Raw genomic sequence first — 19,926 nt, 5'->3', positions numbered from 1 at the left:
CATAGTATCTACGTAATAGGAAGACATACATTCATAGATTGACACAAACCAAATATCTCACATCCTTCTCCGTGTGAATGGAGGCCTGTGCTCAGCAGTGGGACGATAAAAAAAGACTGTAACAGTAACCGTAAATATTCCATCCAAAATTTTATATCGAAATATCTGATTGTGAAGTTTTGTTATAACAATGACTAATATAGTTGAAAAAATAAATAAAAAATAAGTGAATATGTTTTCCACCTTACGTTTTTGACGTTAGCCTCAAAGATAGGCATATATTTTCTGTTCGCATGTCCCCGACACAGTATGATGTCACCGTCGCATCGGCGTCGCCCGCGTGGGCCATCTTCTTGTTAAATTCAGTCTGTTCTTGTGTGATAGTATGATATTTTATAAATAATATTCGTAGATGACGTAGAAAATGGTTAATCTTCAGATTTTAGTCCTATACGGTTTATCCAACTCTACTCTTTTGTAAAACTGTTTACCCTTAAACTGTGCAGAAGGCACGGACAGATTTTAAGGAATATACTCTGCACGCACGTATATTGGAGGAACCCGTATTTCCACAAGCATTGTTCCACAGATCCGTTATTTATCTAAAATCTCTTCGTAGCATTTTACATTATTTTGACGTAGCACAAATACTTATTTGCCTCAATTTAGCGGTCACTCCAATAGCCACCAAAGTTATGCACTATTGATGTAAATAACTCTGTGATCTTCCCCACATTTCACAATTTAAAGGAATATTTATTTTTATCTTTATGCTTAATTCTTATTTATCCACTAAATCGAGTCTATTTCTAGCGCCACAGCATAGCTATCTGCTGCGGTTGACTGTTTCCTGAAAAATCAGCTTTCTCGATGAAGATATAATGGTATATCCTATAACCTAAATACTATCAGGTTCAAGCAGTCAAACATTTCCTTCCTTTGACTAAAAACTAATGTATCCCATGAAAATAGCGTCTTCAGGTATATTGATTTATGCTTGTCGTTACTTGACACACAAAACGTGAAAAACATGACTATCGATTCCTTTTAGCGTGGTCTGCTGTAAAAAAAACTTAAATATTTAAATATTGAAGTCAATAAAATATTAAAAATAACTGAAACCGAACTATATAGATAACATACTTATATACAATTTTATATTTTATAAGCCCGTGCTAATCCCCCTTGTGTAGAATCATTGTGTTTTTATTTTTACTGCAGAAGGCCTGGCATCAAAGTCAACTTACTTTATTTCTCTACACCATCATAACAGACGCCATAAGTGGTACCAAACTAAAATACTGCATAGAATGTGAATTTCTACTCTATAAAATATTGAAATAATATTAGTCTAGAAGTTCAATAACACCGCATACAAGCTATGGTAATCATGGGCGATACTCCAGGGCCGCTCACTTTAAAACCTTCCATATAATAATAAATAAATATAAAATATTATCATATCAGCTTGTGTCATGAAGTTCTGAAACTCACTAGCTACTCAGATGTGTTCGAAATGAAAAAAAAATATCGAAGTCTCTGCAATGTTTTGTCTTCAAGTTTCCATCGATACAAATAAAAAACGCCCTATCTATACAGTTATGTAATACGAGATAGCAGATTCCACAGTTATACATTCCTCGACTCTCTGACCATTCCATCATTAGGTCAGTACCTAAGGCAATATTTACATGAACACGTACGTAAGTATGTTATAAGTATTTCATGACTTCCCATCAACGAACCTGACTTAGTATATATTTAAAATAACTACTTATCCTCTTCCCTCTTGGAAGTGTAATCATCAAATATGCGGTCCTGCACCTGATCTCTCCGGTCGTGTCAGTTAGTAAGAAATTAAAACCCCAGCTTCAATTTCAATTGCATTTCAGCTTTTGAAGTTGTGTATCAGCTTTTCATCAATCACAAACAATAGTCATACCTACCGACCGGTTGAAACAGCTATCAATAAAAACCCTTAATGTAACATTGGGGTTTACTATTATAATATACTAGCCGCTTTCTCGCGGTTTCACCCGCGTCCATTTGGAATATAGTCTATTTTACTTGCATTAAATCGATCCAGTAGTTTTGGAATGTATCCATTGCAATCAAACAAACAAAATAAAAACCGGCCAAGTGCGAGTCGGACTCGCGCACGGGATTCCGTACCGATTTATAAAACGGACAAAAAAATCACGTTTGTTGTATGTGAGACCCCCAAAATATTTTTTCAATTCTAGTCTTCAGTATTTGTTGTTATAGCGGCAACAATGATACATTATCTTTGAAAATTTCATGAGATACATGAGAGGAGCGAAAACAATACCCGTTTTACCGTTTGGATACGGAACCCTAAAAATGTTTTCTCTTTATATTATTTCATTCACATCCTAAATTGTTGTTAGACTTTATTGTCGAGTTTTGAAATATTGGGATTCATATTTCCAATTGCGTAAAAAAAATCCCATGTGAGTATCGTTGGATATTTTTTCTCTCATAACGACGCATTTCCACGTTTTTTCCCGCTACATTGCCGTGTCGATGGCTGACTGACGGACGCGACATGTATCAAATCGGTCCATGATATTCAAAATTTTCCATGGCAAAAGCCCACATGTTTAATATACCTAATAATTTACATATCGCTCATTTAACTTCGTGTGTACATAGTTTATGTATTCAATCACTATGTAAATATTCCTGTTAAATAGGATCATAACAACAAAAGGTCAGGATGATGTTCAGTGAGTCATGTGACGGCGCGTAGGCGCTTCACATAAAATCTCTCTGGCGACGGAGCGCGACGCAGAATCTGCCGCTGCTGGCTCAATTGGACTCAATTGCTTTAATTGGCTCAATTGAAATGACCTCGCGCACCGGCTCTCGGCTCCCGCTCCTAGTCTGACACTTTTACATCTATCTTTTTTGGAACTGACATAAAAGCTCTAAGATAAATTTCATTGCCCCCAATAAAACGAGCCGTTTGTTTGTCACTAATATCCTCTGAAGTTTAATGTTTGCTGTCTATGTATTGCAGTTATAATAGACTATTGTGTGGCTATAAAAGACGTACCATTTCGTAGATTGCCGGTATTCATAATTCACTTGTTGTTGAAGTTTTTAGAATCTGAATGTAATTATTTACATTGCAAGGAATACAAGAGAAACATTAGAAAACGTCTCCAAAATAAATCTTTTTTTGTATCATTCAACATGTCTACATTTTATTTCCCCGGCAACTCATAGGTATTTACTACAGAGTTTGGAGAAACATTCCTCTGAAAAATTAACTTAACATTCCGGGCTAAGTATTACAAATTCTGGTTTCCACGATATCATTGGATGCTTTCCGGGACTGCAGGCACCTTCTCATAATTTAAGGATGTAACTTATGACGTTGTGATTCATACGATACGGAGATCACAACTTGTACTCTGCCTTTTGCTTCTATGCTTATAAAGGTTGATTTAAGCTCAAGTTTCCATGCAATAACATTAAGATATATATGGCTACTCACATTTTATTTTGAGCCTCTAAATTGAAATTCAGTAACAAAAAAAAACGAAATAAAAACTATAGTATGTTTTACGAAAATTAAATAAATTTGAAACGGATTAACAATCTAGACCATACAAGTAATGTCCAAATATTACCTACACCAAAAAAAAAACATTCAAAAATAATACCGGTAGGTATAAACGATGACGGAATGACATTAAAAAGACATCACACATTTTGGCACGTGTTCTATCCGGTGCACAATTGGTCTTAATTAGGAAATAGCGGCGCGGGCGCAGACGCCGCTGTGCCGACCATCTTCAAGCGATGCGCGACAATATAAATAATTATACAAACTATGTTATATCAAAAATATATTTATCTAAGAAATTATTTCATAAAGCCACCTGAACATTCAACTATACGTATAAAATTATAAAAATACATAATTGTAGAGATAAAACATGTTATCTGAGTTTTAACGTAGAGGAAGCTGTTGCGACTTCTTTTTAGTGGGTTTCTTATTTTTGTTTTTACTCCAAAAATAAGATTTAAATTCCTTGTTAGCATTACTAGTAGTTGGCTCATTGCTGTCACTATCACTGTCAGCTAAATGTTTACCGCCGAACATGACACTTCGCCGACGTTTTTCAGGAATGACCTCCTCTTCTTGGGCATTATCTTCATCAGGATCTGCAGCCTTCGTTTCTCCTTCAAATCTTAATTTTTTTCGAACAATTCCTTGTCCTGGTTTCTTTTCAGGCACTTCGTCAATTACTGACAGGAGACTGGCAGTCACAAATTCCTCATAAAATTCAACACTTTGAGTTTCCTTGTCCTCTGTATCGGGTTGCTGTCTTGCTGCTATGTCACTGATATCTCTAGAAGACATTTGCATTGAAATCGATCGTGATTTTCTGAAGAACTTTAACATGTTTAACTCCTCTGAAGGTTGGTTTGCTAGCATATTGTCATCAAACATTTTACCATTATCCGATGGTATACTTTTTAGCTCGGGGTAGGCTTCGAAATCATAATCTGAATTAATTATATCTAATGATTCGCTTACTAGGACTCTTTCTATTCCTTCAATTTCTAAACTTGATCCTGTTTGCACAGCGACATCGGCCGTCAAAGCAGATTCTAGTTTACCTAACTCTATTTCGCCAAAAGAGTCAATTACGTCTAATCCATCGTAATCAGCTTCAGCAATGCCTCGTAAACTTCCTGAAAATCTTTTTGTGCGTTTTAATCTGAAAATTCTTTGAAATCTATCCATTAAATAACTACAAACTGTTTTATGTCTTCTTTGCATTCCTGGGTGTTCCATATAATCATGCATGCCCCTTGGTTGGTAAAAGAATTTTGAGAATCCGGTATCGTTGGGCGATCGCATAATGGGGTCCAAATACAAACTGAAATAAGTACAATAATAGTTAAATGCAAAGTTGCTTTTTAACCACATGCCTAATATTGAAGACCGAGCAAGGGAAGGATTCTAAAATTAGAATCCTGACAGGACTCCTTTCCCTTCTAGGAGTACGAGGTGAATATTTTTTACACTCAAGTGCAACACGTAACTTTTCATCAAAAAAGATACTGGCGCGCTGAGCAAATTAACAATAATTATTAATGTATGGTGATAGAATTCACAAACGTATACCTACTCTATTGAGGGTTTTCTAAAATGGCGTCCACCAGGTGGCAGCACCGAGTCGTCAGGTCCAGGTAACTGTCAAAGTGCTTACTATGAATAGTGAACGATTTTAGTGTTTTTTTTTATTTTATAATTAAAGCACTGCAATTGTTTTACTATTAAGGTTGAGTAAATAAAAAAAACTAAATCATATTGTGTTAACAAATTTTTCAACAAGCTTTTCCTTAGTACCAGTGACTTTTGCACCCTCTCTCTTAGCTCAATTTTTAGTTCGGAAACCTTATTCTGACCGTAGTCCATAAAAAAATCAATAACACTTCCAATATAACAGAATTTCAATAAACAATAAGTTCGGACCCTACAATTCCATACTATTTGACAGCTGTTTGGACCTGACGCATACCAAGCGCCGCCTGGCGGCAGAAAAAATATCGAAAACCCTCTTTGAGTAGGCACGAACATTTACTTTGTTGCTTTAAGGGACAAAAACGGCTTTTGACTCAGATAAGTATCAAGGAGGAAAAATGCTATTTCCGAGATAGGGGTTGAAAAATATATAGGATTAAATACATAGTAGCTACAGCACAAGAAACAACTGCCTACATTTTTCGCATGTTATAGCTATACATTAGCTAATATTACAAATGTATGTTATTACAAATGTTGTCAGGAATTTAAACTTACACATTCTCAGCAGCATCAGTGTATATGAAGAATGCGTCAGACACTTTGGGCACGCATCGCTTGAGCCAATAGTGCACTGTGTATAGTATAGTGAGAAGCACGGCCAGGAACGTAATGGCGGCGAGGCATACATTGTGTTGCAATCCTGCCGCCCCGCCGCAGGTTAGCCGATCCTCATCATAGATATCTGAGAAGCAGAAATAAGTAGGTACATGTAAAAGACATCAGATCATGTTCATGTCGGACCGCAATAGTGAAAGCCCACTAATAATAAAACGTCAGATCGGACCGTTCCAATACAGACTAGCTTCTGACAACGGTTTCTCCCGCATCCCGTTGGAACCTCAGCACGAACCCGGATAAAAAGTAGCCTATAGCCTTCTTCGATAAATAGGCTATCTAACACTGAAAGAATTTTTCAAATCGGACCAGCAGAACTTCCTGAGATTAACGCGTTCAAACAAACAATCAAAAAAACTTTATAATATAAGTATAGAAGTAGGTACAGATTTTTACTGCCTCCTACACTTGTATACGGTTCTTCAAACCATACATACAGAATTGTGTTGCCGGGGAGTTTGTTCCACCACTTCTTCCCAGCAAAAACCCATAATTAGTGGTGAAGGGCGGGCGTTTTGGGGGCTGTCTTTTGAAAATTTGACCTTCAAAAAGTGCTGATTTTCAGCCAACTTTGAATAAATGACTTTTGATTTAGATTTTGATCTTGCGGATTTCGAGTTCTTCACAAAGATCAAGTCACTACAGCTTTTTGTCATGATTGGTTATGATTTATGTTTGTATTATGTACCGTAGGAGCCGCAGTTGGGCACGCCGTCGCAGGCGCTGAGCGAGTCGATGCAGACGCGCGCTCCGGACACCTGGCACTCGAGGTTGGCGACACCGCAGCGCGCCTCGGTCGTCAGCAACGTGCGCGCAGGCGTCATCACCACGGTCATGCGCTCTAACTGCAGTCACAACGACTTACACGTATAATCATCGTATTTAGGTGACAATGAAGGGGTTTGAATAATAGAGATTTCAATTGCTTTTAATGAACTTAATCAAAATAAAACACTGGTACTCAGCTGAATCCGGTTAGACTGGAAGCCGACCCCAACGTAGTTGGGAAAAGGCTCGGAGGATGATGATGAGGGCATTCAAAATCTTATTTGTTAAGTTTCACCATCATCGTCATCAAACACTCTCTATCTTTTAAAACCATATTTTTTCTATGTTATATTACGTAGGAACCTCGCAAAGACTAAAAGATGAAATATATTAAAGAAAGGATGGTTAACTAACAGTAAAGTTGCCAATAGCAAGTACAAGGCGAGAGGAGTTGAAGAGGTAGACGTGTCTCGAAGTAGCCTCGCTGAAGTCGCAGATGTTGAACAGCGCGGGGCCCACGTACTGTCCCAGGTAGCGCAGAGCCACGCGGTCTTGCGCCTGACAACACATTTGGTAAGCTATTGTCATGTAGTCTATGAACGTTTGACTGATACAACAATTTGATGAATAATTACTTGAGTCAGGCATCAAGCTTAGAAGCTGTGACGAACAGCCCATAGAAGTGATTACCTTGTCACTACATAGTATAAAATAAAGACGCTTTTTCTGTGGTATGCTTAAATCTTTAAAACTACTACTTGATGACATTTTTTTTAATAGATAGGGTGATTTAAGAGGAAGTTATATATATGTATATGTTACGGGTAATGCTAGAAGGTGGAGTAAACCTAGGTTTACCCGGGTTGACTTAGTATTACCCAAGCTTCTTGGGTAAAGTCCGAATAATAAGTAAAATAAATTTTAATTCGGGGTTTACCCATGCTCACCTAGGTCTACCCAACTCTGTCTGGGTAATGTTAAAAATTTGTCTAATTAATTAGTAAAATGAATAACCAAGATCATTTTAAACATTTATTATTAACTAGCTTTTGCCCGCGACTTTGTTCGCGTGGAATAGTGACTTTCGGCAGATTTTAGGTTTGACCAATAGATGGCGCTATACCTCCGGAATAAAATTTATTTTTCTATTTTTTGTAATAAAAACTATCCTATGTCCTTTCTCAAGTTCCAAACTATGTCTGTACCAAATTTCAAACAAATTAGTTCTGTAGTTTAGGCGTGAAGAAAAGACAGACAGACAGAGTTACTTTCGTATTTATAATATTAGTTAGGATTAAAAAACATATAAAGGCGATCGTAATTGCTTGAAGAGCATAAAATTAATAGCGTTAATAGAAAAAACTAATAACGGTCGTTGTTGTTCAAATTGAAATTATTTATTTGAGCAAGATAAACTGCTGTGACATTTAGAATTGCACAATTTTCCTGCAGCTTTGCATGAACACTTCTTTGTGGCAAATTTTGTTTTGCAATTACACCTTTTATAAGCCTGGCCTCCTGAAAATGACTGTTCATTTGCAAGCTCTCGTAAGCTTTTTTTCTGGTTATATATTTTCAATATCAATCAGTTTATGACACACAGAAAACTGATTCCTTGAGAACATTTCCTCAATAGTAGCACGTTCGTTTCCTAGCCTATACAGATCATCAGCTTTTTCTATAACTGCCATAAATAAGCACATAGCTGGGGCTTCCTAGAATTACGCCACGGGCTCGAAAATTACGCAACACCTAACATTACCCAGTCAGAGTTGGGTAGACCTAGGTGAGCATGGGTAAACCCCGAATTAAAATTTATTTCACTTATTATTCGGACTTTACCCAAGAAGCTTGGGTGATACTAAGTCAACCCGGGTAAACCTAGGTTTACTCCACCTTCTAGCATTACCCGTAACATATATATATAACTAGCGAGCCGCTCCGGCTTCACACAGATGCATATCAGCATTACACTTGTGCAAAGTCGGGGCGGGTCGCTAGTATTCGTATATTTTTTTGTATTTCAACCCGTGTAAACTTATATGTACCTATATATCTCTTACAGAACTCATAGCTTATGGATACCTCGTCGTCCTGCACTTCTATGAGTCGTTGAAACTCCTGGGCGTCGGAGACGCTGTCGACGGGCTCAGTGGACGGGGGCACCTCGTGATTGACGGGAATTCGACGCGGCTTCGCGTGCTCGATCGGGATCGCGTGGATAAACCGCTTCTTACGCCTCGCTGTATTCCTGGTACTAGGTATGTAAGACAAAAACTTAAAGTCAAAGTCAACTCATTTATTTCATTTAGGCCTTTAGAAGCACTTATGAACGTCAAAAATATAAACAAGTTTGATTGTAGTTATAATATAACTTAAGTGACTACAAGCTAAAGTTAATTCTGTTGGAAACATTTTTACTTTACTGGAACCATCTACATATAGCCTTGATTATAGCATATAACTATTCTATAGTTTTAGAATCTAGCTTGTATGCATTAATGTCCCATCCCACTAAATCTACTATAATTACTTTGGTTCCGATAGTGTTCCATTGGTTTCTTGTTTCGTGTTAACCTCGCTGGAGGTAACGGAGTTCAGCATCACAGCCATACGAGGAGCGGCATGCACCATGTTCTCCCACGATTCATGGTCCAATAGAGTCACGGGTTTCATGCTATAACATAATAGTGAATTGGCCATGTGAATAGCATTAGAATGCATAAGTAGTGCATTTCTTTTCTTTCTCTAGCAAAAAAAAACAACGAGAATAAGACATATATTTTCCAGTTTGTTTTATGCATATAAAGCTTCCTCGGTATAACTGCCTCGTTGGTCTAGCTGTCGCAAGTGCGGCTGCTGAGCACGAGGTCTCGGGTTCGATTCCCGAGTCGGGCCGAAATCGCTTTGTGGGTTTTAGAAGACTTTCACAAAGCAGCCCGGAGCCTGGAAGCTGGTGATGGATACACCCGTGCATCGGAGAGCACGTAAATGTCGGTCCTGCGCCTGATCTCTCTCCGGTCGTGTCGGATTACCGTCCCATCGGGCTATGAGAGTTAAGGAATAGTGAGTGCACCTGTGTCTGCGCAAATGCTCGTGCACTATAATATGTCCTGCGCAGTTGGCTAATCTCCTTACATGAGAACAGCCGCCGTGGCCGATAATCGGTTAGGAGGACATCATCATCATCATCATCATCATCATAAAGCTTCAAGTTATGGTGGTAAAAATGTTAGGTCTATTATAATTACGTAATATAAAAATAACATATAGGTATTACTAGGTATGTTTAATCAGAGTTTTAGAATCTAAAGATCCATGCAGTAGGTATGTATCGGTGTAAAGGAAATACACGATTACCTACAAGAGTAGGCGATCGCCTACCAATTTGTGTTCTAGCTTGCAATGTAACAATTTAGCTGTATAGGCTAACAAATCATCTGTTAATGTCCGTGATTGTAAGCGATTCTGTGTCATTCCCTGTGGGCGTAGAATTAGTTGACGCAACCTGTTATTATTGAGGAAAACAATTGAAAAACTATATCTACTTGTAACGGCTTGTGTTTTATACACCTACAATTTCAGTTTCAAAGTTGCTAATGAGATATATCCTTTTTAATTTAATAAACACATCATTATTATAGGTATCTATTTGTTATTAGTCGTTTTCCCGCGGTTTCACCCGTGTCCCACGGTAATTACTGCCCGTACCGGGAGAGTAGCTTTCCAACTTTGAAAGAAAATATATTATGTTTTCTCAAAACCGTTTCTTGAGGCTTTGAGACCTAATTTTTTAAACATTCGAGCTAATATTTAAGAATGTACATTCTTACAAACTTTCGCGTTTATAATATTAGTATGACATTAGTGGGTACGTGACATACGTTTCAGGTGTAGTTGTGGTAGTGCCACTAACTTCTGAAATTATTTCTGGGAAGCCACTTGTGTTACGATATGCATTCCTCTGCTCCGTAGCTGTTAACACAGAAAAGACGATTTTGACTTTCGTCACAATGTTTTGAGAATGATACAATACTCTGGTACGATGAATACCGTTAAGGATGATTTGGTCCACATCTAAAACAGGGGACAGTAAAGTTACATAATCATTGATACTCGTAGTCATATCTAAAGTGATCGATTTATTATCGTCGTGCGTCATTCTCCCGAATGGTGATGTGTCTTCAATCTCTTCGAAATAATTTGTCCTGGAAAATTAGTTTTATTTTTAAATACATATTAACAGTTATATGAGTACAGAAATAAGTGGTAATGATTATTAATAAAGAATGTTTAATTTTTTCTGCTTTTTATTTCATAAATGCCTGTAAAATTACCCTACCAAGCAGAAGAAGATCTAACAGTTACTAACAGAAACATGTCTTCAGAAACATTCTATTTGGCACAATAAGAATTAATAAGAGTGCCAACTTAACAAAGTAGAACCAAAAGGCTTTCCGAAGGACACATATCTACTTAATTATATTAAAAGGAAGATAGTTTTTGTAACGTAGGTATCGGAAAATACCTGTAACTGGCTGATGGTTGCCTCCATGTTATGGAGCCTGTTTGGTACATGATGGTGGCAGGCCGAGGCGTGCTGGCGACTCGTCGAGTGTACCATGAAGCATTTGGCACTAAGTGAACTAAACAATATAAAGTTATACTTCCATGATACATATTTTCAGTCTCAAAGATGGTGCTGATGAACTGGGTATAAAAGGTAAGCGTGTTCGTTGTTGACACCTTCTGTTTCTAGAAGTTTATGTTTTATTTAGATAAATTTCCATGTAGTGCCTAATTAATTAACAGTTAAGGGATAGGAACTGCCACAGAGCCAGATGAGTAAGGTGTCTGTGAATCTTACAAGTCGAGACTGACTGTATCAATTAAAAAAACATTCGACTTATGAATGAATCCTGCATGCTGTATGTATCATGAACTTCATGTCAATGAACAGACTCAAGTATATGTACCTACCTATATGTAATTATCCCTTCAACAAAAAAGTAAGGGGATTGATAAGTTTATTGCATGTCGTCAGCTATTTCTAATAATAAATAATCATCACCAAAATAATTGACTGATACAATTAATTAGCAACTAACCATTTTCATTATGCCCAATCTTAGCAAGTCCCTGCAGTAGATTCGCCAGATTTTCATCAACTTTCTTATTTACAACATCGTCTTTAGTTCTGCTAAGATTTTTCAAGATGGCGTTCACTTCATCCCAAGAATGTGTAGTAAGTTTTGTCTGTATGTCATTTGATGTAGAGAATATGTCGCTTTGTCCCTGCGAGTGCATTGGAAATCGGACATACGGTGGACTGAAATTATAAAGCATCTTATTGTAAAGGCCTAACCTATGCCTAGGGGAGATGTTCCTAAAACGGGTACCCCTCCTAAAACGGGTAGGCCTTGCCCTTTGAATATTATAGATCTTAGTGTGAACCTGTGACTGTAGAGCGGCGCACTACCACCCCGCCGATCACGGTCAGTTGGCTCGCGCGCCTAGAGTGAGCGTTTTCGAGATTAGACGTAAAAAAAGTTTTTTGCTGAACTTATTAAAAAAAATCGAATAATGCTAGTGCTAACTACTCAAATATGGTGTAAGATATGGTTTTCGTAGTTTTGTATTATCATTTTGCATGTTATATGCTCATTAATTATGAATAATTAGTGGTCTCCTTGTTTACTATTTTATGGTTAAGGTAGTTGAAATTTAAAACGTGCTTTTGGGCAAAACGGGTAGGGGCATAACGGGTGACTATCCGAATTGCCCTGGAATAATTTGTGTTATGTATTTAGCTGACCAGTGCCGTTATTTATCTGACTCAAATGTAAAGAATAAGTAAATAATTTGTTTTTTTTAATTGGGTGAATAAATATAAAATAAAAAACTTCAAATGCTTCATGGGATGTGTAAGTTATGAAACTGGACCGCAACCTCTTGACAAAGCTATACCTAAGTCCACCTCATACTCCAACACCAGTAGGCCAGTATATTGAAGAACTTTCAACACCATGCAAAAATATAACGGCAGAAGCACAAATTCTTAACGATTTTATAACACCATGCAAGACTCCATCACAAACTACAATCCTTCTTCAACCTGAGGATCATCATGTAACACCAATAAAATATGGGGCACTTCCTCAATTGATCCCACAGAAAGCTAATCGAAGACAAAGGAAACCACAGAGAGCTGAAGAAGAACAGGAACAGCGAGAAAAAGAAATTTAAATATTTTTTCTTTGATTTTTAACAAAATTATCTGTTGGTAGTATTATAATTTCAAATGTAACATTTAATGACGTAAAAGAGTAATCTAGACTGATCAAAATAAGAAAACTGTTTAACATAATTAAGGAGACTAATTAACAATAAAGATTTCCTGGATAATAGGAGGCTAAGATATTTTTCAAAAAGGTTTTTTAATTCATTTATCACATATTTTCATTCATTACCTGCTTTGCCCAAAGGCGTTACCCGTTTTAGGACCCCCACTAGGGCAAAGCGGGTATTTCGAAGGGGTTTATTTATTTTGATTTTTTTCAGAATATTGAAGAAGATTACTAAGACTGTCTTATGTTTTCCAAAGTTTATTATATAAACAACCCTATGAGTACAAATACAAGTCGCATGTAATGTTCTTGGTTATTTTATTTAACATCTTTCGTTAGCTTACCCGTTTTAGGAACATCTCCCCTAGTACAGACCTAGTAGGACATTTGTATTGTGACGTTCTCGTAACAGCTATGCTAGAGGTTTCAAATGTTTTCTGTTTTCTGCTCCCATCGATTTGAACCTAATCTTCATTTTAAATAAAATATAGATACTAACTATCTGTGTACAATCCCTTTAAAATTCCCAAGACAGCTACGAAACAAACATATAGGTAGCACAGCTACGTAACAATTTTGGAATTATAATAATTACGTTTCATAGAATTTTTTTACTTCCTTTTCACGTAGCAAATTCTTGTTTTTCTTGAAATCGAGTCTGCTGTTAACATTGTATTTATAGTGGTTAAGTGGTTTACTCTTGACAGGTAACTGCAGTAGCGGAAATTTCATGCTGAAATAATAAAAGTGAAAGTGATTCTTTATGGGCGAAAGTAGGTAGGTACCTAACTGCAGGGCGTAATGAAGTCCTTAAAATATGTTTTGAGAACCATCCATCCTCCGAACCTTTTCCCAAACTATGTTGGGGTCGGCTTCCAGTCTAACCGGATTCAGCTGAGTACCAGTGCTTTACAAGAAGCGACTGCCTATCTGACCTCCTCAACCCAGTTACCCGGGCAACCCGATACCACTTGGTTAGACTGGTGTCAGACTTACTGGCTTCTGACTACCCGTAACGACTGCCAAAGATATACTTAGAAAGTACATACAAACTTAGAAAAGTTGCATTGGTAGGTACTTGCCTGACCTGGAATCGAACCCGCGCCTTCATACTCGAGAGGTTGGTTCTTTGCCAACTAGGCCACCACGACTAAACTACTAAATATGTTTTGGGAACATCCATCTGATAAGGCAAATAATTTTAAAAATCACATACCTACATTTACATAGATTATATTCAAGTACATGAGGGAGTAGGTACATAGGGATCTACCTACATGAAGGAGTATATTTGGAAGTATTCAAGGGAATACATGACATTTTAGTTAGGGTTGTGGGCATATCACATTGCCAACTATGGTATATCCGCCGATATATATCTTTTTAAAAAGGTTTAGATTAAGTCACTAAGCACCTAGGATCTGGTGTATACAGCAGGTCAGCATTGAAGTCCACCTCGTACCGAGGAGCGGCTGCGTCCTCCGTCGTGCGCCGAGCGTTCACCACGTCTGCCAACGAGAATTGAACTAGCGGCAGAATTTTGGTCTTGTAACTCACGCCAGGCCTAAAAAATCAATTAGTGGATTAATCAATGACAAGGATCACTTGGTTTCGATTCTGATATGGTTCACTAAAACTACCTGTAGAAATGAGTATGGGTTTTTCATGAATAATAATTCTTAGAGCAATTTACAGCAACACATAAAAACAAGGTTTGGCAAAAATTACCATGTTTTGACAGCAACGCCTCCGTCAAAAGCTTCCAGGGGTTCGAAATTGCTATCTACGGAAATCCTTCCCGGCACCACTGTCGCAGACACATTAAGTATGGGAAACTCAAAGACTATGGTGTCTTGCTGGCTGGTAGATTTCTTCAACGCATCCTTAGAACTCCGGGTAGTGGACCAAGTCCGTCGTTTTGTAGTGCTTTGAGGAGGAAATACATGAGATTAATGTAATCTTTTCGTTAGATTTTTGGTAGGTACCTTAGAAATCTTAAAACTTTCACCTAAACAACAGCGACAAATAATAAAATTATTTAGCAAAAAAACAAATAACTGAAAACTTCTGGAAAAATGTTCAAAACATTCTGTAAAGATCCCGCGAAAGATTTATATGTATATTCTGACGTAAATAACAATACATCCTATCTAAATACAATATTTAAGATTAATTAGGCTGTAGTATTCACTAGAGTATTTCTTTACCGTTTTGTAGTAGGTTTGGTTGTAGTAGTTTGAGTAGTTTTCAATGTATACGGAATTTCGTCACTGGTTGGTTCCATCTTCATCACACTATCCGGCAACGCCCCCCAGTACCCACCGAATGTCTCTCCTAACTCGTACACCAGCAGCTGATTACTACTTTCGCGACAAGAATCAATCAAGCTCTGGTCGGACATGAGTTGAATTACCAAAATTATATTACTCCCTGATTCTGTCCTGCCAATGAATTATGCAATGTTTAAGTTAAGTTTTGTGTTGGTAGGAATTAAAATTCCGATGATGCTGAAAACTTCATACAAACCTAATACTAACGAAGCAACTATAAGGCAGTTCCAATCGTGAAAAGTGTAGAATTTGTGAGTAGGCTTCGATAACTTGTCTGCCCAGGAACACTGAAGGCATGACACGCCTCCGGCAGTACTCCGACATATCCTTCTGATAGACGAACTTTCGGAACGCTATAGCTAACTCCGCCTCTTGTTTTACACATATTATCAAAACCAACAACAGTCTTAAGCAGTAAGACATAGTAACGTCTGCTATGTTATTCTATTTCGCCTTTTTGTAGCTGGCGCCGTAGCCCTGTAGATGTTCGTTTTATTGACACGCTTTTTTTGAAAAGCAAATCGTTGATAAAGTCAAGTAGCTACAAGGGTCAAGTTACTTATTGTACCACTATGAGAACAGTGGAGTATGTCGATCATTCACTTCTATCTAAGTGCTTATTTATTTCTGGCATAAAAAACTCAAATGTTCAAAGTTTTAAACTACTTAGGTAATAAAGCAACTGAATCAAAGTAGGTAAGAATTGTCCTACTAAATAAGGTGAATGGGTTGTCCTAGGCTGTTCTTTCGTTAAGAAAAAGTTTGGAGATACAATAAATATCCTTCAATGGAGGCTTTTCTAAAGTTTGGTGAACTTAGCATTTAATATGTAAACTTATAATCATACCTATACCTAATATCTGTTTTATAAAGTTGTGGTACCTACTTAATTGAAAGTGTATATTATATAATGGGTAGTCGTCTCCCATGCGCTTTTAAACTACTTTGATGTGGTGCGGTGCGGGTCACGCGACCCCTATCATTGTACCAGCCGACGCACGGCGGCGTCACGCTACTTGGTTTTTTATAACAAATATTGGTGAGGGCAATCGGGTAATCTATAGATTCGCGTGTGATGTACGTAGTAACTACCACGTTGGTCTTACTCTCACAAGCGCTGCTGCTGTGCACGAGGTCTCAGTTTCGATTCCCGGGTCGGGTCGAAATCGCTTTGTGGGTTTTAGAAACTCTCATAAAGCAGCCCAGAGCCTGGGGCGCGATTCTCCTAATTTTACTTAAGCGACATACGATTCACGTTCGACTCGATTCGACTGAGATCCGATTCCGACTCGATTACGATTCAAGCGTATGTGGCATTCCGCTATTTTTTCTTTGAAATAAACGTTTTTATCCTTTTCTGTCATTCAATAATGAATCATTTTGTCTGCAAATGATTTACGATTGCAAAATGATTGTATAGCAAACTACCGTATAGCAGACCAATCGCACACCAATCAAATGTCAATCGAATACGATTGGTCTTTTATTAGTAGCAGAATGCCCGATATGGTTAAAACTGCTATTGCGATCATATTGCGATTAGATTTCTATTCGATTTTGACATTATTAACTTAGGAGAATCGGGCCCCTGGAAGTTGGTAATTGATTCGCCGTGCGTCGGAGAGCACGTAAATGGTAACGTAAATAACGGTCCTGCGCCTGATCTCTCACCGGTCGTGTCGGATTACCTTCCCATCGGGCCTCGGGCTACATAAAGGGATAGTGAGTTCACCTGTGTCTGCGCAAATGCTAGAGTCCTGCGCAGGTGGCTAATCGCCTTATGTGAGAACAGAATCCGTGACCGAGAATAAGTGCCTACGCACTTCCACGTAGATCATCCCAGTTTATAGTGTAATGCGTATAAAAACTATGTTTGAATATATGCAATATTAGAATTGCAGATACAAAATACTGTACCAAGGAATAAATATTTTTAATTCATTCAATTATTAATGATAGCAACATATTTCAAACAGCTGATTGTCAATGTCAAAATCAACAAATAGTTGTCAGCGTCAGAAAAGGGCATTGATGAATTAGTGTTAATGTGAAAAATCGAAAGATTTAATTTAAATGAAACTTGCTTCTTTATTTATGATAAACCTGTAATAAAGGAAATATGGCGATCGCGGATTATATCGCTTCATTGTCACAAAATCCATATTTTGGTGCTGGATTTGGTTTGTTTGGTATCGGCGCCGGTGCAGCGTTACTACGAAGAGGTGTGCAGACGTCTATGATACTGTTTCGGAGGCATTGTATGATCACACTTGAAGTCCCGTGTAGAGACAAGTCCTACCAGTGGTTGTTGCAATGGATAACCCACAAGGGTGCTAGACAGACTCAACACTTGAGTGTAGAAACGTCTTTCCAACAAAAAGACACTGGCCAAATAAAAACCAAATACAATTTTATTCCTAGCGTTGGTCAACATTTCTTTAAGTAAGTCGTCGAGATTTCACTTAATACAGAGCAATTTGGTCTCCACCCAAATTTTATCATATAGTTATTTTCAGGTATGGTGGCACATGGATAAAAGTTGACCGTACCAGAGAACAGCACACATTAGATCTCCATATGGGAGTGCCATGGGAAACGGTTACCTTAACAGCATTTGGAAGAAATAAGGAGTTATATTACAACATCTTAGAAGAAGGTAATGGTATTGCATACCTGTTACATAATAATTGAGGTAGAATTTATGACTTCATTATTTCAAAACTTACATCAGTACCATTATTCCTGTTACAGCTAGAACAATGGCTCTAAAACAGCATGAAGGTATGACAGTTATGTACACAGCTATGGGCTCCGAATGGCGTCCATTTGGACATCCTAGAAGAAGACGCCCACTTCACAGCGTAGTGCTACGGGCTGGCTTAGCAGATAAAATTCTAAATGACTGTTTGGACTTCATCAACAACCCAAATTGGTATACTGACAGAGGAATACCATATAGAAGAGGTAAATAGTAAATCTTTCGAGATTTCAGTAAATTAAAATATACACTTGCAAGCTGGGCTAACCGCTTCTCATACCAAGATATCGGTTGTATATCTGTCATGAGCAGGTGTATATAATGTAGCATTTTTCTGATTCTGTTTATCAATTTCCAGGTTACTTGCTGTATGGTCCACCTGGATGTGGGAAATCATCATACATTATGGCTTTAGCAGGAGAATTAGAATACAATATTTGTGTACTTAATTTGTCTGAAAGAGGACTCACTGATGACAGGCTAAACCATCTTTTGAGGTATGTAACCACTAAATACCTTTTATAAAATAATTTATTTTTCATACCAAACCAGCACCAGTTACCGTCATGCATGTTATTGAAAGAAGGAATATAAAATAAAGGCTGCTATAAATATTGCCAGTTTATGCTGAGCGGCGTGCTATAAAAGCATGAAAATAGCGGCCCACTACCACAAATACTGTCAGCCTACAATACTAATAATATCCACCATCGGCCTTGTGCCTTGACTTAGTATTATAGAGTTCATACTGGCTCTGCAGCATTATACCAAGGTTACAAAAATAATGTTTCTTAAGTACAATTGAATTTCAGTGTTGCACCACAGCAGTCAATAATATTATTAGAAGATGTTGATGCTGCCTTTGTTTCTCGAGAAGATACAGCTGCACAAAAGTCTGCATATGAAGGTCTCAATCGCGTAACATTTAGTGGGCTTCTCAATTGTCTTGATGGTGTTGCCTCTACTGAAGCCAGAATAGTGTTCATGACTACAAATTATTTAGAGAGGTAGGTAACAGAAGGCAAGCAATTCTGTTGTGATAATAAGCGAAGCATATTGAACATCCACAGTCATAATCCAGATTTTTTTCAGGCTGGATCCTGCTTTGATTAGACCAGGCAGAGTTGATATGAAGGAGTTTGTAGGCTATTGTGATCAAGACCAAATAGAGCTCATGTTTTTAAGATTTTATAAAGGAGAAGAAGCACCAGAACACGCAAAAACTTTTGCAAGAAAGTAAGGACTAGCTTCTTTATGTATTTCAATTTAACTTTTTTATATATAGTGGACAAAAGTTCAAAGAAATTTCTACGCAAAACATTAAAATATGTTTTGTATATTGACTCTATAAGAGGCTTGTTAACCCACGAAGGCATTTTTGTAACATCCTATGTAAATACCCTTGGTTGTAGAAAGTTTTGAGTACCTAACTTTTTATTTTTTTAGGGTGTTGGAGCATAAGAAAGTGGTGAGCCCTGCCCAAATTCAAGGATACTTTATGTTCCACAAGCATTCACCACCACAAGACGTTTTGTTAGACGTTCCATCCATTTGGACACTGGGATAAAAAAAACTTTAATAAACAAATTAGACTTAGGCAATAAAATCCAAAAAACATTGTGTTGTTATTTTTTGTATACCTTACCAAGTACATGAACATTCTGAATACATGTGTATTTCTCATGGTTTGTGTGCATGAGAATACGTCTTTTATTATGTTGCATTTTCATTCAACTGGTATTCCAACATATACCCAACCTA

The 19,926-nt window shown here is 37.5% G+C and overlaps 4 protein-coding genes across 4 annotated transcripts; 1 reads left to right on the top strand and 3 right to left on the bottom strand.

Moving 5' to 3' along the window:
* Nucleotides 1–2,681: 2,681 nt before the first annotated feature.
* LOC135116965 (uncharacterized) lies at nt 2,682–6,064 on the bottom strand. Its single transcript, XM_064034998.1, has 2 exons — nt 5,843–6,064; nt 2,682–4,916 (listed from the first exon to the last, which is right to left on the bottom strand). The coding sequence occupies exon 2, from the start codon at nt 4,895–4,897 to the stop codon at nt 3,980–3,982; it is 918 nt and encodes a 305-aa protein (XP_063891068.1). The 5' UTR covers nt 4,898–4,916; nt 5,843–6,064; the 3' UTR covers nt 2,682–3,979.
* Nucleotides 6,065–7,135: 1,071 nt separating this feature from the next.
* Nucleotides 7,136–12,099, bottom strand: LOC110383150 (uncharacterized). The gene is made up of 7 exons (XM_064034992.1): nt 11,839–12,099; nt 11,259–11,376; nt 10,784–10,938; nt 10,615–10,705; nt 9,264–9,407; nt 8,816–8,987; nt 7,136–7,288 (listed from the first exon to the last, which is right to left on the bottom strand). The coding sequence occupies exons 1-7, from the start codon at nt 12,074–12,076 to the stop codon at nt 7,136–7,138; spliced, it is 1,071 nt and encodes a 356-aa protein (XP_063891062.1). The 5' UTR covers nt 12,077–12,099.
* Nucleotides 12,100–13,668: 1,569 nt separating this feature from the next.
* Nucleotides 13,669–16,815, bottom strand: LOC135116960 (uncharacterized). Its single transcript, XM_064034991.1, has 5 exons — nt 15,604–16,815; nt 15,285–15,518; nt 14,806–15,003; nt 14,492–14,641; nt 13,669–13,810 (listed from the first exon to the last, which is right to left on the bottom strand). Exons 1-5 carry the CDS (start codon nt 15,828–15,830, stop codon nt 13,669–13,671), a joined length of 951 nt encoding a protein of 316 aa, XP_063891061.1. The 5' UTR covers nt 15,831–16,815.
* A 579-nt stretch (nt 16,816–17,394) lies between these two features.
* On the top strand, nt 17,395–19,881 carry LOC110371416 (mitochondrial chaperone BCS1). Its single transcript, XM_021327698.3, has 7 exons — nt 17,395–17,849; nt 17,924–18,063; nt 18,159–18,371; nt 18,524–18,662; nt 18,978–19,172; nt 19,258–19,401; nt 19,612–19,881. Exons 1-7 carry the CDS (start codon nt 17,527–17,529, stop codon nt 19,730–19,732), a joined length of 1,275 nt encoding a protein of 424 aa, XP_021183373.3. The 5' UTR covers nt 17,395–17,526; the 3' UTR covers nt 19,733–19,881.
* The last annotated feature ends 45 nt before the right edge of the window (nt 19,882–19,926 follow it).

This window comes from Helicoverpa armigera, chromosome 5 (genome assembly GCF_030705265.1).
Source record: "Helicoverpa armigera isolate CAAS_96S chromosome 5, ASM3070526v1, whole genome shotgun sequence".
NCBI lineage: Eukaryota > Metazoa > Arthropoda > Insecta > Lepidoptera > Noctuidae > Helicoverpa > Helicoverpa armigera.
The sequence above is the reverse complement of the archived record's forward strand: the minus strand, read 5'-3'. Positions and strand labels throughout refer to the sequence as shown.

What these genes read in the sequence shown, in the direction of transcription:
- LOC135116960 (XM_064034991.1), bottom strand. Translation starts at nt 15,830, where the DNA reads ATGTCTTACTGCTTAAGACTGTTGTTGGTTTTGATAATATGTGTAAAA. An exon ending in AGTTGCTTCGTTAGTATTAG is followed by an intron (nt 15,519 to 15,603) that starts GTTTGTATGAAG and finishes ATTCATTGGCAG; the next exon opens with GACAGAATCAGGGAGTAATA. An exon ending in GGCGTTGCTGTCAAAACATG is followed by an intron (nt 14,642 to 14,805) that starts GTAATTTTTGCC and finishes TTGATTTTTTAG; the next exon opens with GCCTGGCGTGAGTTACAAGA.
- LOC135116965 (XM_064034998.1), bottom strand. Translation starts at nt 4,897, where the DNA reads ATGCGATCGCCCAACGATACCGGATTCTCAAAATTCTTTTACCAACCA.
- LOC110383150 (XM_064034992.1), bottom strand. Translation starts at nt 12,076, where the DNA reads ATGCTTTATAATTTCAGTCCACCGTATGTCCGATTTCCAATGCACTCG. An exon ending in GGACCAAATCATCCTTAACG is followed by an intron (nt 10,706 to 10,783) that starts GTATTCATCGTA and finishes CTGTGTTAACAG; the next exon opens with CTACGGAGCAGAGGAATGCA. An exon ending in TAGAAGTGCAGGACGACGAG is followed by an intron (nt 7,289 to 8,815) that starts GTATCCATAAGC and finishes ATGTGTTGTCAG; the next exon opens with GCGCAAGACCGCGTGGCTCT.
- LOC110371416 (XM_021327698.3), top strand. Translation starts at nt 17,527, where the DNA reads ATGGCGATCGCGGATTATATCGCTTCATTGTCACAAAATCCATATTTT. An exon ending in GTTGGTCAACATTTCTTTAA is followed by an intron (nt 17,850 to 17,923) that starts GTAAGTCGTCGA and finishes AGTTATTTTCAG; the next exon opens with GTATGGTGGCACATGGATAA. An exon ending in ACTACAAATTATTTAGAGAG is followed by an intron (nt 19,173 to 19,257) that starts GTAGGTAACAGA and finishes GATTTTTTTCAG; the next exon opens with GCTGGATCCTGCTTTGATTA.